Source organism: Pyrenophora tritici-repentis, chromosome 1 (assembly GCF_003171515.1).
Source record: "Pyrenophora tritici-repentis strain M4 chromosome 1, whole genome shotgun sequence".
In the NCBI taxonomy this organism is placed as follows: domain Eukaryota; kingdom Fungi; phylum Ascomycota; class Dothideomycetes; order Pleosporales; family Pleosporaceae; genus Pyrenophora; species Pyrenophora tritici-repentis.
This window is the reverse complement of record NC_089390.1, coordinates 5,914,664-5,930,802: the sequence shown is the minus strand read 5'-3', so window position 1 is coordinate 5,930,802 and position 16,139 is coordinate 5,914,664. Positions and strand designations below refer to the sequence as shown.

Sequence of the window (16,139 nt, the reverse complement as noted above, 5' to 3'; positions counted from 1 at the left end):
AAACTGGAGACAGCTACCTTAGTCTCTACACTACAGCCTTACGCTTCACTACAGTCTGGGGGGGGTGTGTTGCACGCTAGCAGGGCTATCCCTACACTCTCTCATTCCTCACATATATATAGCTTCCCTCGTTCATAGCTATACAATCAACTCAGTCCTTCATCTCTTCTTCCATATCACATACGTGAGATTGTCGCTTCGCTAATCCTGAGGACTTTGATCGTTGGGGGGGAAAATCTTGCGTGGGTCTGGTGACTCTCCAAGAATCTCATAATCGTGCAAAAGCGCTTCCATGGTGATGCCGACTTCTGCCAGATGCTGGAAAGGTCGCAAATCAAATACAGTCGATGTGCCAGGAAACTCGAGAGTTCTCATATCCGCAGGGACCTCCAGAACTGTCAAACGTGAATATAGCAGATCAAGCGGACCAGCGAGAAAGCTATACATCCACGTCTTGGGGATAGGTTGGACTTGAGTAGCGAGCATGTTACTGAACATGGGGAAGTCCATCAACCAGCCCTGACCTAGCCTCAGTTCCTTGAGATTGGGTAGCGTGCAGATAAGGATACCAAAAAGGGCGGGTATGACATCCTCATCTAATGCTCGCATCCACATGTCCCGATCCTTCTCGTTACGCGCAAAACGCTTCACAATGGCCCTACATTGTGTCATGCATTCGAACGCTGAGGTCATCTCCTCGGGTGCTTTGACGGGGTTGTATCCCAGTAGCATTGGTGGAGAATCCTCATCATCGTACGCTATGCGACCTTGGCTCGTGCTCCAGATCTCCATACTCTTCACTCGCTGTATTAACTTCGGTCTACGACTCAACTCACACATGTACTCGTAGATATATGTGATGTTGAAGCGTGGTTCCTTAACTAGCCATTCTTGTGCAACCATGCGCCATCTCGGTGATACAAGCGCAAGGTTCACGAGGTCGATCTCCCGACTCAAGCCGGTAAACTGAGCGCCGATATGGAGAAGAATTTCGTCTGGAAGGTCGTTCAGGGTGGTGCCAGCGTCCACAGCGGCAACGGTACTTGAAGGCTGTCGGAACATGGTATGCGGGCTGCAGTAGGATTGCGGGTTTGTGAAAAGGCAAGGCTGCTTATGTACGATTGGCGCTGATGGGTAAACATTTACGTCATTACGTCATTTGTAGGCGCGTAAGTAGCACGTTATCACGTGCGAGACGCCACTCACTCAATTTATTGTGCAGCATAATGAGCTTGATAAATGCAGTATTATTACAGTTCTACAAATCAACAAGACTGTGAAATTATAGAGCTCTATCAGGTGTTTGAAAACCACAGGGAGATACGGCTTAGACTTATTCTGTAAGATATACCCTTCCCCCCTTTCTAGTGCCATTCCCCCGCTTTGCTACAGCCTCGCCAAGTCATGTCACATCTTCAGAGCCTTGAATTCCAGCAGAGACTTCCACTCAATGTGAATCCAATCGACAATCCGGAAACTGGAGTCAGTCGTGGTCGTTTCATGCGAGAGGTTGCTTCGACCAGGTCCTACTCGCAGCCGCGTCATGGGATCCATCAAGCTTTTCACATAATTTTCCCCTCCAGATGCCTGCGTTCCTTGGTAGGCTTTCTTGAATCCTTCTGTACTTTCTTGGGTCTTTGTGCTCAATCTTCTCTCGACTTGTTGCGTGCGAGCGTTCTCTGGGAACGTGAAAGTCGCACCTAAGAATGAGATCTCCTTAGGCAGTTGGGTGCAATCGTTTGAAACCCGGAAGCAGAAGTCGAAGGTATCCAAATCTATGAATCAGTTAGTTATGTAACCATACTTCACTACCAATGAGGCTTACTACGCAGCGCCGGGAAACTCCTAGTGATCCAAGCCTTCACAAATTTCCCTCGGGAACCAACCAAGCGGACCTTTGCTTTGCAATCCTGCAATTGAGGGTCCCATCTAGTGTTTTTGACACCATGGAAGAACGCGCCCTGTATCCACGATGTTGCTTCGAAAGTAGGGCTGTTGAAAAGTTGGAAGTGGTGACCCACATGTCGTAGGAAGAGACGGCTAGCGATGGTAGAAGAGCGGCGTTTCACACTACATTGGCGGTTCAACGCTGTGAAAGGTACACGCGACAAGGCAAACCGCCAGAGCTCCATTGGCGAGATGGCGGATAGTGTCAAGAGCTCTTGAAGCATATCAAGAGGTACCTCTTCCGGACCAGTGTAGAAGCTGATCTTGATACCCTTGCGAGCGAGTTCCATCAGTACCCGACTGTAGCTAAATCGGCCCTCATCCACGATCGTACACTGCGCGACAATTTGTTGAGGTCCTATATTGAAGAAAAGCTCAATATGCTTAAGCTTGAAATCTTCTACAGGAACACTGTTGATACTCTGAAGGAATGCGAATGTCCACTTGCCACAGGATCGTAAATGTAAGTATCTGATAGTAAGTGGTATGACCTTTGTTCTTGACACTTGCGACATGTTGATTTTGCGGACTGAGCTTGGGCTTGCTGCATCGGCTGCTTTATCCCGCATCGTATCAGTCGGTCGGGTTGGGTCGAGGAATACGATGGATTGCGGTCTTCCCAAAGCGCTCATGGGTACATCCAAGCGTTTTAGTTTGGAGAAACCGGCTAGGGTAATGGTATGGGTGCCCATATTCCTCCACGTGAGATCTTGTGCCTCTAAGATCTCCACAGTAGCAGGGCCTTTCCATCTAGTGTTTTCTGCAATCGTAAGGACTTCGAGCCGTTGTTGCATTATCCTGAGTGCCGGACCTTGAAACGGAGCGACGGGTAGAAATTCTGGATTGGGAGAAGGTAGGCTATAGGGAGCCAAATGGATAGGGCGTGGCGGTTGACTTGAAGTAAACACGCTGGCTTCTGGGAGCTCAATCTTGACGGACTTGATATTCGGGCAAAGTGATGCTAGCACGTTAATGAAGAAAGCTTGGGGTGCGCGCCATACACCCCCAGAACTTCGCTTTTCTTCTCGAATATGATTCCACTTCACCAAATTATTGGTGTTTGCGGCTATTGCCCTGCCGATCACTTCCAGGACTTGCTTGTCGAGACTAGGTTTACCTAGACAGAGGCACTTTTGATGGTGAATACACCCAAAGTCGCCTAGATCAACATGGGAAACTTTGTCGATGAGTTCTGGATGATTCCCGAGCATTCCGATAAACGCTCTTATCTTCCTCGATACAATAAGCTTTCGCGCGGTGGCCTGGCGGACGACTCCATGTATTCGACGGTTGACAAGCCCAAATTCAATGACAGATTGGGTTCCGCAGAGCTCAAGAGCTATCGCCTCCAGTATCTCGCATGGTAGATCGAGAAGACCGATACGCTGTCTATGTTGACGGGTTTGCTCGTCTTTTTCTGGATAGGCCTTCAAACGATGTTGTGTTGCAGCGGGCAAGCCCATGAGGGAAGATTCCGGTATTGTTGTTTCGCGTGGGAGGTGAAGATTGGCGATACCCAAACCAGGACTCGCTACACGCCTCTTCCTAACACTAGAATTGAGTGGCGTTGATGGTGCCATCGCGGCAAGGGACGAGGTTGAGTTCCTTCGGGGCGTTGAGGCGGGGTGTTAGTGTTGGAACGGGTGGGCACCCAGCACAACAAGTAGGAGGTAATGCGCACTTGACTCGCTTGAAGGTCGCAACTGTGGCAATCGCGGTCCCTGCAGATGACCAACACACGGTGACGTAATAGGGTGAATGTAGTGGGGCGTCGCGTGTGAAGCTTTTGGACTCTTTAGAAAGCCTGCAGCGGTTGCGTGCTCTGGAGGGGCTCGGATATGTGACGATGCATGCCTATGCTGGTAGGGATGCTCGTTGATTGCATAGTGGGAGGAGTGACACGTCTATGCCAAGACGCTAGCCTGCGATCAGGAACCACCCGACCTCTTTGACTTCTACACATGCACTGCTGCCCCACAAATCGATTCCATCGCTCTAGCTTCATTAGTTCACAGATCTACTAATCTTACCAATATAGAAGTTTCGGAGGAACTATCTAGGTCGACCATCAATTGTATTGTCGATGAGTCATTCATTCTACCGGTAACGCCCTACCGCACATTTCACGACCACACAATCCCATCAGCCCTTTAAATGTCCTCAGCGGCACCCTCCGCCCTTTATCCCACAAAATTTTACTAGACAACCCTATCTTTTGACTCCGTTGTCGCGCCCTAAACCCACCAATTTCTCAATATCCTCAACCTCGCAAACCTCGTTGTCGCCGCACATTCTCTAAGAACGGTAACTTCTGAATTCCTAGATCACGTCCAGGTATCTTATCATTCAATAAGATCTGCTACTTCTCCCTCGGTGTCACTCTAATAAAATGTGAAAGTGCTGGCTTGGATGGAAAATGGTCATTGACGTTGATAGCCGGGGGTGTAGTGACCTTGTTACCTTGTTTATCCTCAAGATCAAAGTTGAAGTTGGTCACAAAGAACGCGGTGATGAGATTTTGCTCTAGTTTGGCAAAGCGCATGCCTAGGCAAGGGTGTCGTCCTGAACCCCAACCAACGAAGTCATGGGCTTTAGTGTCTTGTGCGTGCTCCGGCAGGTAACGGGACGGATCCCACTTGTACGGATCAGGATAGACTTCATGGTCGAAATGAATATCGCCTACAGGATAGACCGCAACTGCCCCTGGTGGAATCACCTCGTTATTGTTGCCTGTGGGTATAGGTTTTCCGCTTATGTTCCGCCTAAATAAGTTGCTGGATATTCCGAGACGCATAGAATCGCGTAGGCACATTTCGATGATGGGGAACTCCGACTCCCACGCTTCCAAGGGAACGTCTTCAAGCTGCCTGACCAACGGCATATTCGGATCCTTGGCGTATTTTGCAGCAACCCCACATACTTCATCCCTCACCTTTTTCTGCCACTCTGGTGAGGTTGCAAGATAGATGAGAACCTATACAGAAGTCAGTACATGTACAATTCAAGTATGCAAACGTAGTTGTACTAACCCACGCGGCGTTAATGCCACTGTTGAGTACTCCAGCGAACAAGGCCGCAAGGATGAACCGGACTATATCGAGAGTGCTACTACCCTGATCCTGCAGGAACTGCAAAGCATCATCGTACTTCTTTCCAGTTGTCTCACGCGTCTTGATAATTTTTGCCACAATCGAAAATAGTTGCGCTCCCGCAAAGTACCGCTTAAGAAGGGACGGCGAGGGAAACTTAGGGAAGCAGATCGTTGTAGCATTCGAACTCTTGTCGATTATTCCGAAATTCTTTGCAAACGCTTCTAGCAAACCCTCATTCTCAACAATCTCGTTTGCACCTAGCGTACGGATGGTAAGACGAAAGACGATGTTATAAATACTCGTAAACGGATCAGTACAGCCACTTGGATCTTGCTTAATGGCTTCGATACCGTCTTTGGTATCAGATATGAGGGTAGCTAATCTTTTTTGAAGATGATCGCTTTTCAAGAGGTTTACTATCTGACGATTGAACCACGGTGTCAAGTCAGGATCAGACCGGATCTGGGCACGGGTGCTGGAATTCGGACCGCCTCCAAACAAGACATCGTAGCCTTTAGTGAAGGACAGACCCTTGGACTCAAAGAAAGTTCGCCGTCCATTTTCACCACAAAGCCCGATGACCAATCTTGATCCCGCATGGAAGGAGAAGTTGCCGGTCTTTGACCGATCGCGTTTTTCCTGGCACCAATCCCATCGTCGAGTAAACCAGCCAGATGCACCGGTTATGGGGAGGTCGTCGTCGACTTGAGGGGGCGAATTTGCGGGGATTTTGTGAGCGTAGGACTGATATAGTATGGCGCAGGTGTATAGAACTACGAATGAAAGGAGGAAGAGAAGTAGCGTTTTTGGTTCAGCGAAGTCCCCAATCACGCCGGGAAGCGCCATAATGCGTGAATCTGGTGCTGCTGTTGATGCGGCAGAAATGCGACAAGGAATGGGAAGCAAGCTTAAGTACGCAGAAGCGGCCCAGCAAAGACCGGTCGGACTAGGCTAGCACCTTGGCCGGGCCGATTGAGACGAGAAGGCGGGAAGCGGGTGCCAGATATACATACTTAGACCTCTTTCAAGCTTTCCCCAGGTATACCGCAGCCGTGATTGTTGTTTCTTACCGAAGCTCTTTCGCAACTCGGGTACCTGAAATGAAGCATTTATTCAGTGAATGCGCAGAATCGGCAATTGATAGTCTGAGTACTGCGACATGTTACTTGTAGCATTCCCCACGTATGCACATGTCTTGGGCACCCGAATTCGCATCGGTCCAACTTGTATACGCAACCACTCAGAGCCCAGGTAAAAACCATTGTTGGCCGTGATTCGGCCCGAGATACGGACGTAATACGCAGCAACGCATCCGTAATGATCCGCTCAGGGGGAGCACGTGCACAAGATCTCCCAGATGAGAATCATAACAAGAACAAGCGCATATATTATTCTTTCACCATAGTTGTAAGAGATAGATATCTTGTCAAGATCGTCACTTCGCTCTATGCATCTTAAAAAAACTTCAAAACATCGAAATGATTACATAGACTTCCTTCATACCGATCGTCGCGACAGGGGACTCCATAATCCAGATTCAGCGAGAAAACGTTCCATTGGTGCCACTCCATTGTATGCATCTTCCACATATCTTTCCAACTTCAGCTCCTCTGTGTTGTTGGCTTGTGCGTTGTAGCCTCCCCTAGATGCCGCAAAATCTTCCTGTCCTATTCTACCTGTACCACCTGCAAAGGCACCGATTCCTAGCAATTCCTCCTTGTTCTTGCAAGCATTTGCTCCCAACATGGGCTTCGATGGTTCGGAAGGGATGGGCAAAACCACCGGCTTCTTTTGCAAATGTCGCTCTGGTGTGAGCGTTGGGAGGCTTTTTCGGTAGCTAGGACATTCAACGATGACACCATCGGGGCGCTCAATGACTCGAAACGTCCTCTTTCGTCGTTTGGACTGGTTGACACCTGTCACTGTAACTCTAAGGTCCGCAGTAGAAGGGATAGCAATGTTGGCCTGGACGTCTTTCTGGGCTGTATCCACAGGAAGTTCTTGAGATGACCGCATCTTTTATTGTTGACAAAGATAGATGAGAAGATGTTGCTTTGATCGGCGTGTAATTGATGGAGGTGGATGTATATCACGGTCATTTGCATCCAGATATATATATGCTCACCTTCGCATCGCTACAACAATCATACGTAGCCTGTCGCCAGTATACAGAGTCCAGAACTTTCTCATCGAGATCCCAAACTCTCCACATTTGCCTATTGACCTCCTCTTGCACGACCAGCGCAATACGAAACAGCTGCCTCGCGCGCGCATCAGGCCTGATCTACTTCCAAGCAGACCATAACTACATCATGTCTTGGGGTTGCAGCCACAGTATCGGCGGTCTAGACCCTCAGCGCGTCCTGGGGTCGTCTGTAGCCCTATGACGGGTAAATTGCCGAGAGCACAATTAACCTTCCCCATGCCTTCTCTATATTGAGACCGTTGGACTACCGCGAGTCCGTGGTCTAGATCTCTGGATGGATCGTCGCATCGAAAAGCCTCGTCGCACGTCGCGGTGGTGGGCGGGTACGCATCAGCTGCAGGCGCATCCGCAGTCAGCACAGCCCTCGCGCAGCATCGCGACAATGATGTCATGTACCAGGCTGGCAGCTTGCAAGGGCTCACTGTACGTTCTCGCGGTCTTCGGAATTGGGGGCGTAGATAGGCAAAGGTCTAGATTCCTGAAGTCGTGGGGTAAGAAAGCTGAAGGATGGAAGGCAAGAAGGGGTAGGGAGCAAGTGGGGCAGGCGATGATGTCATCCGGGCCTTTGGCTAAGACAACGAGAAGCATCACTCCTTCACACCATAGCATCGCTTGTTCAACCCCGAGGTACCATTCTGATAGCCTCTAAACCGCTTCAATACCTTCGCATCATTATTAGATTTAGAGGTCGAGAGACAAAGTTTCTGTTAGTGGTTGACTGGAAAACTCATTGACTGATCTTGGAAGAACAGTACCGCTCGATTGTATGTAGTCGGACTTCAAGGCGTTGAGGGAACACTGCTATCGCAGAATCAAGGCCACGCTCGTGCATCGGCTAGCCTTGTTTCTCGTTCTCCTTAGTCCGGTGTCTAGAGCAACGACTACAACGACTCCGTTCAAGTAGAAGTCGCCCTTCCTGATCCTTACTCTCCCATTTACTGATTGCTGCCTAATGCTTCCTGGAGAAAAAAATAAATCTAATCTGCTTGTAGCATGCGCCATGATTCTCTCGGGTCTTGTGAGAGATAGAGATCTTTCCCAATTTGCGGCCCATTCCCGCGGTGGAAGCCAAAATGCGAAAATGAGTAACACTTGGCAATGGCCGTTCTCCATGTCTAGGTAATTTACTTTCTTCTAAGAACGATACAAATAAGGAATGAATGCTTTGGCCTCCAGGTGAGCGATAGGACGAGACTAGTCAGCTACAGGATTTGCGAAATTCTTATACTTGCACTAGCATTCAGGGTGCTCTTGGCAGGTCATATGCTTGGCTCGTGCTTATGATTCACTATCGATACTTCCGGACTCGCTTGTAATGATAAATACCGCCCCTCCCCACTAGGCTCGCCACGCCACTTCTGCTCACCTACCAGTCTACCTCAATCTCGACGCCTATCTCCAGATGCAGATGCACGATGGCGATGACATACCGTACAAAGCACTCTTCCCGTACATTCACCCGCTTCGGGGAAGCGACCGACGAATCAGTTCTCGCAGCGTTGGGCAGCTTCTGACACCTCTGTCAGGACCCGAAAACGTATCTGCTACAGATCCTTGGCCACTCCAGAATACTTGATCAACCGGATGAGATACTTCTACAGATCGCACTTTCTCTTGATGATTCTACTCGCAACCGGGATCTCTACCACTTAGCGCTCACATGCCGCCGCTTTAGAAACATCGCAAACGATGCGCTTGTGTGTAACGCGGTTGTAATCCCGAAATGCCTGCCCGGTTATCTATCCGCTCTGTTCCAATACCCCCTGCGCCTTGCGAGGACTGCTTCCCGTTTGAACTTGTATGATGTCGACTACGACAAATACAAAAAAGGGTTCCTCAACAGTACTATTCCCTCAAACTAGTTGCAACAAATGTATTTAGAGAAGCAGTTCGACATTTGGCTCCACAAGCAGTCTTCCGCGCTCATTGCAGAATTACATGCATGGAACTTAACGCCTGGATGGAGTACACCGCTGGACATTGCCCACCCGGATATGTCTGCTTATGTGGCAATACTAATGCTTGTGTTATGTCAGCCTGGCACCTCGGTTCACCTGGTACACTGTGAACTGTATCTCACGTGACTCCTCGTCACCTGCTTACTCATCTTAGTTGTGTATATAATCGCTCTGTGTAGCTCACTCAATACTACAACCTTCTGCCTCTTTTCTGCTCTGTTCTCCCACATACAACATGTTACCTAAGATCGAGGAACTCTCTCTAACAGATTCACTCATACGAGTCATCCCAGCCTTTCATGACTCTATGATGCAGGACGTGGATCGGGGTCGGGGAAGTTGGTCCCCCCGGCACGATAGTCTTACCCCTACTTCCGGATCGACATTGGTATTCCAAAGGTTCCTAGCTAAAATAACAACTCTGAACGTATTTCCGTTCAATGAGTTATTGTTACGACCGCCATATCTCAAGTTCACCGACTTTTCCGGCCTGGAGCATCTCGCAGTTCCAGCCATCAGTATGGCCTCTGCAATCTCGAGCCCAGCGTCTTCTCTTCCACCAAGTTTGAAGTCACTTCGTCTATTTGTGAAAAGATTCGAATTTGTCACCCAATTCACCACCCGGACTTGGCTAGCCGACCTTGTGGCGAGTAGAGATGAGTTTCCCGTCCTTGGGTGTGTTCAGTTGTACATCAAAGAAAAACTGGCAAAATCACTAGGCGTTGGAATCCGTACACAACGAAGTAGCTTCGGGATCTTGAAAGACTTCGAGACTAGCAGCGTGAGTATAGAGCACTATTTCCTCAAACCCGAGACGGAGACGGTGCATATGAACGATTATGCGTCATCGTCACGGGACCGGATTGACAATAAGAACCTGATCAGCTACCGCCAAGTCTGCCACAAGCACGGAATGTTAGACTCCGCAACAATCAATTCAATCCGGTCACTCTCCTAGACCCACTTACCTATCTAGGTAGGGCTTAAACTCCTATAGGTAACTACTAGGCTTAAAGCGGTAATCAATCAATCCAATCTGAACCTTCTAGGACCCACTTAATTGATTGTTGCGGACTGTGCGGAATGTTCACTAAGTATAATCTGGACGACAAATATTGTAACATGCTCTCCTCTGCATGTTGCAAGCCGGCAAATACAACTTTGTATATATGTCACTTGGCCCTGGAATGGTTATGAGAACGAACAAAGAGATGAATCCTAACACCGTTTTCCAACAATATCATGGACGAGCCAACAAGACCCCTGTCACATGTTCTTTCAACGGTACAGAAACTACTTCTTCATCCTGGTTAGCCGGGCGGACCTTACTGAACAAGACTGCTGGATCTGTCGAAGCACATACTTTACATGGAGAGGAGACGGCGACGATGGTACTAGAACATGCTCATGCACTAGAATATGCCCATGCGTTCCAACCAAGTTATCTTGTACACATGTCGTCGGTCAACCCTGCTTTGATATATACCCGAAAGTCACGCGCGACATCGAATGGTCCCCAATGTTTCGGCAAAACCTCCCTTCCCCCGTGTTCAAAAACCGGTATTCATTCATTTTCGAATCGATATGCCGTACGCGGTTGTTCTCCTGGCACGAACGCAAACTTTTATGAACACACCAATCAACAACATACTTGTCATACTGGGAGCTGAGCATGGTTTTCCGTATGGAGTCATAGTATACTTGAGTTCTTGGGATTTCATTTCTTTATTGGTTGGGGGGCGTTGGACGCACTTGCACACTTGATGGCGTCTGCGTTCGTTGTCTTAACAGCATATGAGCAAGCGATATGGCAACTCGATCTCAAGGGGAGACATGGAAATGACTGGCGATGAATTTAAGGTTTGAATCTAAACAGGTCTCACGAACCAGACAAGCAAACTCCCCTAAAATGTTCTATATTAAGTGATGTCCTATACTAGCACAACCGCTAACCCCGCCTCTAACCCGAACACCCATCCAACCATTCCCCTGACTATCGAACCAGTATCCCCAAAGCAGTAACATATCCAGTGCCTTAGCGTATTGATATCTGTGTGACGTATTAAGGTGCAGCGACACAGTGGTGACTACCAATGCAGTGCGTGCAGCAAGTCCTAGAATCACCAGGGGCAGCATTGCCGCAAGGAGCTAAACATTCGCCATTAGCAAATCTCTTACATCATTCAGTTGAGTAACACTTACACCAACTTGGCAGGCAGTGGTTTGTGCAAAAGGTCAGCTCCAAATCCGTGCTGGCATCGCAGTTCTTGATCTGGCTGCCACCAGTAGGCTTTCCACCATACCAATTGATGCTCGGGCAGGCAGGGTCCTTGGGCTTGAGTGTCATAGTTCTGCCTGCAAAGCCGTCGCCGAAGATGTCGCTCATGTCGTACCAGATCTGATTGGCGTCGAGGTTGTAGGCAAAGATGGTTTGACTGACGTTGGGCTTGAAGATGCCGCCTTCGACGGCGGTCATCTTGAGGGCAATACCACCGGACTTGGGGTCTTTGGTGAAGGTCTCGCTGTAGGATTGGTCCTTGGTAATAACTTTCTGCTCGCCGATGCTGCCACCAACGGACCAGAGGTAGATGGGCGCATCACATTGGTTGGTAACGATAGCGCGACCGACAGCCTGGGCGCCGGCGATGAGAGAGACGAGTGTGATGGCGTTGAGGAGCATATTGAATATTGTTTGAAGTGAATGTTATCGAAGAAGATAGCTTTCGTGTTTGTGTTCTGATGCCTCCTTTCCTGTGCGATCATGGCCATCTTTATATCTCGTCTCATGCTCGCCAATTCTCGAGTCTCAGTTCCAGGCTCCTGGCGCCCAGCTCTACGGCGTGAGCGATTCGTATCCAGAGCTGTCACCTCACCGCTCGTGAGAATTGTCTTGGATACTGTGATGGCATGATGTAACCTGAAGAGCGCACGGAGTAACGAGACTCGAGGCGCATCTTTCAGGGATGACGAGGCTGATAGGGCGGTATTTTCAGCCGCAATAACGCAGCGCGGGGTATACGAACACCCAATTACCCGGTCCTACATCTGACATGACGCTTATTGGCACTTTGCGATCAGCTGGTTCCATGACATGTGGTGGAGTTACACGCGAGGTTCCTAATGGATATCGAATAGCGATGCAGACCTCGATTGGCGGCGACATGTGGTTAGTGACAGCAAGTAATGAAGGCGCATAGCGCAAGAAAGCATCTATATCAGGTAACAGAAATACGAGGACCGTATTCTTAGCGAGGGGGTTTGAGACTGAAGTTGAGAAAACAAGATTTGGAAAGAGACGGAAAGACAGAACCTATCAGCCGTCAGTGCCGCGACCGCCACACCAGCCACGATGAAGTAAGCCGATACAGCTATCTTACGCCAGAGACTCTCCAAACCCAGACATACAGCTCAGCCTCAACATCTCCCCGTGATCTAGTGGAACCACGTTCGCGAGATCCCTACCAAGCCATGCGGTGAGTATAATTTTCCGTAGATTTTAATGCTTGGCAGACCATGTCGGTTGGTTCTCATAGGAGAAGAGAGTATATATACGATGTATAATAATAATCCTGAGGTTGCATTGGAAATCGGTTGCTGGAGCAGGCCAGCATGGTGATGGTCACATGGCCAGCTGCACTTTTGGAGTATCTCAAGTTGTGGATCAGCGTCCGTCTTCTCAGTTTTGCCGATACTGAGGCTATGGAAAACCATCTGCATCGCTCGAGGGAGTCGCAATACATTGCATTGAAGAACTAGCGATGATGATCAAAAGTCGTTGTCGTGATCTCATCCCAAAGTGTCTTAGGTCGATGGTAAGGTTTTTACCTGGCTTACGGACGGAGTGAAAGCCCCTCTTTCCTAAGAAGCTAAGCTTATCTTGGTAATGCGCTAGCCTCTTTTCACAGGTGCTGGAAGACAGGATCACCCCAGATACACGGCCAACTTCATTCAAAATTCTCTACTTCCTGTATCTAAACAGAAATATGTCACGAGGAAATCATATGGGTAGCGATCAACGTAATGTTGATATGTCTTCTTCATCGTCTACTCTTCATTCGACACTGTCCCACTCTAGCCAGGGAGCAAGGTGCCGAAGGAGGCACACACTTTTTCCAGTTGCACGCGCATAGCAAACATTTCAACAAGACAGCACGTACATACTCAGAGCGCAGCGCTAAGTGATGATCCGTACTGGGGTCGTGTTCCCTTCCCTCAACCATGCCACGTGCGCCAGCTTTAGCGGCGACGTCATACCTACATCACCCTCCGCGGGATACTTCTCTTCTCCCTTCGCGCCCAGCATCGTCCCAGGATGAGGCTCCGAGCTGTTTCAGGGGCAGCCGGGTGCGCCTTTCTGTACGCTTGTGATGGATATTGCCTGGGTGTTGCTTGATGGTTGTAGTCCGCCCTCCAGCTACTCCATCAACTGCGCTACTAACTACAGCACTTGTAACTACCGAAACCTTTTTACCCCAGGCAATTAACAAAGATCACTATGGTGGGAAAAAGCCAAAGAGAGAATAGCGCGTTGCACACCGATCGCGTGAGGCTCAACTATCGACGGCACAATGTTCGATGTGTTTAACGTGCACCCCGATCGACCTGCATACACACCGTTTCGGGACACCTCCCATGCTGGGCATGACACCTTGACTTTTTTCACCTGTCTTGGCCCTACGTATGGATGAAATGCCAATTTGACGTCAAGCAATCTGGGATTTGCTTCGCCCTGACTGTCGGAAATCACGCGCAAATAAAATCAACAATGCCCTCGTCACCGCCAGCACCTGTTTCCCGCTCGGAATCGACGAATTCTTTGATGCTTGGCTCCTCTTCTTCTACCGACAGTAATATGTCTTCGCGCGCCCGACCGATCAAACGGCGCCCTCGGCCCGCACAGAGAGAGGACTACAATCCTACGTATCTACCATGGAAACAGCGCTTGGACCACTTCACCTGGTCGTGGTTTGAGTGCACCATGTCGACGGGCGCAATCGCAACGCTTCTTGGTCAACAACCATACAGCTTCCATGGACTGAAGACGATTGGAAAGATCTTCTTCATTCTCGACATCGTCCTATTCCTCGCATTCAGCGCCTGCATCACCTACCGCTTTATACACAATCGGGGCTCGTTAACGCTCAGTCTACACCACCCTCACGAGAGCTTCTTCTTCGGCGCCTTCTTTGTCAGCATCGCGCTCATAATATACTGCATCGAGTTGTATGGCGTCCCAGCGTGTGGACCATGGCTCATCAAAACGTTGGAAATTCTGTTCTGGCTGTACGCGGCCATTGTGATTTTGGTCGCGGTATTCCAATATCACGTCATCTTTGATCGAAGAGAGCTGCCAGTCACCGGCGCTATGCCCGCATGGATCTTGCCCGTGTACCCGTTTCTTGTTCTTGGTGTCTTGGGAGGAACGTTGTTGAAGAGTCAGCCACCCGGGCCTGGATTCAACATCTTCATTGGCAGCGTCACATTCCAGGGCCTAGGCTGGACTATTGCGTTCTTGATGCTTACGCTGTACTTCACACGTTTAGTCAACAGTAAGCTCCCCGAGATACCTAAGCGACCAGGAATGTACGTCGCTGTAGGTCCAGCGGCATATACAGCGAACGCATTCATCTCGCTTGGCATGCAGGCGCCCAAACACGTCCCCGAAGACTTATTCGGCATCACATCATTCCCCGTAGGCGACGCGTTCAAGGCCTTCGGACTCATCGCTGGCATCTTTCTGTGGTTCATATCCTTTTGGTTCAGCGCCATCGCAACCGTGAGCATCATCATCAGCGCCAAGGAGTCGCACTTCACGCTGAACCACTGGGGCTTCATCTTCCCCAACGCTGGAATGACCATCGCTCTCATCTACATTGCCAAAGCTTTAGACAGCCCAGGCATCAAGGGTGTCTGCAGTGCAGCCACCATCGTCCTTGTCATGCTCTGGATCTGGGTCGCCATCCTCAACGTGAAGGGTGTGATCCAAAAGAAGGTCCTCTGGCCAGGCATGGATGAAGACATGGAGGATATTGAAGGCCACGGTCACAAACCCGGTGAAGAGCAGGAAGACAGCGATGGACAGGTGTAAAACAACAATGCTGCTTACTTTCGTTCCCCTTGCACGATACCCCCTCTATACCATCTACACAATGACTTCACGACTACACACACATGATCAATTAAATCATCATATGCGACATAGCGATGACCCCAGCACTCAACGTACCTATCATTACAATTCCATTTTCTTTTTTCCAAATTTCTAAGAAGCGCCATTGGCTCACAATGTCGCGTTCCATGGCAAGTGTTCTATCAGAACCATGGTAGACTTCACGCACCCTTAAACGTAGATTTTGCATACATAATGTTTCAATTGAATTTCGCTATACGCTTACAGCGATGCACTGCAAAATGCTAGAAAGTTTTATTTATATATGCCACATAGTCAACATTATTTCACCACTCATCTCGAAAACTCTCTACAACATGTCTTACTACAATGTCTACCCGAACCCAACCATCGACTACGTCGTTTGCAGCGACTGCGACGCCGCCACCTTCGCCTGGCTAGCAGACGTGTTCCCATGTGTCGAATGCGGCAGCGAGAACTTTGAGTTGCCTGAGTCCACATTAGCAGCGGAGGACAACAAGGAGACGGAGGATGGTGCTAGGAAGCGAAAGCGGTCAGAGAAAGATGATCGTCATCGTGGAGGAAAGCACGGTTGAGAAGGTGAGACAATCAACTTGGTGTACATATAGATTGCTAAGAAGATGACTTTTCTTTTGTAGCTGCGATACATGCGAATATATTTTAAAAGAATCGCCAGACGTCTGCATGCCAGCGACGCCTTCCCAGTACCCAACGCGATGAAACAAGTGACAAATGAAAACAGGTGTTAAACCAGATAAAGTGGTATAGACCATGTGCCTGCAACC

General features: G+C 49.2%; 7 protein-coding genes across 7 annotated transcripts; 2 read left to right on the top strand and 5 right to left on the bottom strand.

Moving 5' to 3' along the window:
• Positions 1 to 201: 201 nt before the first annotated feature.
• On the bottom strand, positions 202 to 1,062 carry PtrM4_023210 (F-box multi-domain protein; the record flags this gene model as incomplete). Its single annotated transcript, XM_001932105.2, has 1 exon — positions 202 to 1,062. One exon carries the CDS (start codon positions 1,060 to 1,062, stop codon positions 202 to 204), a length of 861 nt encoding a protein of 286 aa, XP_001932140.2.
• A 345-nt stretch (positions 1,063 to 1,407) lies between these two features.
• PtrM4_023200 (uncharacterized protein) lies at positions 1,408 to 3,527 on the bottom strand (the record flags this gene model as incomplete). Its single annotated transcript, XM_001932104.1, has 2 exons — positions 1,408 to 1,775; positions 1,826 to 3,527. 2 exons carry the CDS (start codon positions 3,525 to 3,527, stop codon positions 1,408 to 1,410), a joined length of 2,070 nt encoding a protein of 689 aa, XP_001932139.1.
• A 779-nt stretch (positions 3,528 to 4,306) lies between these two features.
• On the bottom strand, positions 4,307 to 5,885 carry PtrM4_023190 (CypX, Cytochrome P450; the record flags this gene model as incomplete). The annotated part of the gene is made up of 2 exons (XM_001932103.1): positions 4,307 to 4,921; positions 4,977 to 5,885. 2 exons carry the CDS (start codon positions 5,883 to 5,885, stop codon positions 4,307 to 4,309), a joined length of 1,524 nt encoding a protein of 507 aa, XP_001932138.1.
• A 651-nt stretch (positions 5,886 to 6,536) lies between these two features.
• Positions 6,537 to 7,055, bottom strand: PtrM4_023180 (uncharacterized protein; the record flags this gene model as incomplete). The annotated part of the gene is made up of 1 exon (XM_001932102.1): positions 6,537 to 7,055. One exon carries the CDS (start codon positions 7,053 to 7,055, stop codon positions 6,537 to 6,539), a length of 519 nt encoding a protein of 172 aa, XP_001932137.1.
• Positions 7,056 to 11,265: 4,210 nt separating this feature from the next.
• PtrM4_023170 (BYS1 domain protein) lies at positions 11,266 to 11,883 on the bottom strand (the record flags this gene model as incomplete). The annotated part of the gene is made up of 2 exons (XM_001932101.2): positions 11,266 to 11,351; positions 11,406 to 11,883. 2 exons carry the CDS (start codon positions 11,881 to 11,883, stop codon positions 11,266 to 11,268), a joined length of 564 nt encoding a protein of 187 aa, XP_001932136.1.
• A 2,298-nt stretch (positions 11,884 to 14,181) lies between these two features.
• Positions 14,182 to 15,291, top strand: PtrM4_023160 (TehA, Tellurite resistance protein and related permease; the record flags this gene model as incomplete). The annotated part of the gene is made up of 1 exon (XM_001932100.1): positions 14,182 to 15,291. One exon carries the CDS (start codon positions 14,182 to 14,184, stop codon positions 15,289 to 15,291), a length of 1,110 nt encoding a protein of 369 aa, XP_001932135.1.
• A 398-nt stretch (positions 15,292 to 15,689) lies between these two features.
• On the top strand, positions 15,690 to 15,937 carry PtrM4_023150 (Protamine-P1 domain containing protein; the record flags this gene model as incomplete). Its single annotated transcript, XM_001932099.2, has 2 exons — positions 15,690 to 15,886; positions 15,934 to 15,937. 2 exons carry the CDS (start codon positions 15,690 to 15,692, stop codon positions 15,935 to 15,937), a joined length of 201 nt encoding a protein of 66 aa, XP_001932134.2.
• Between the last annotated feature and the right edge of the window lie 202 nt (positions 15,938 to 16,139).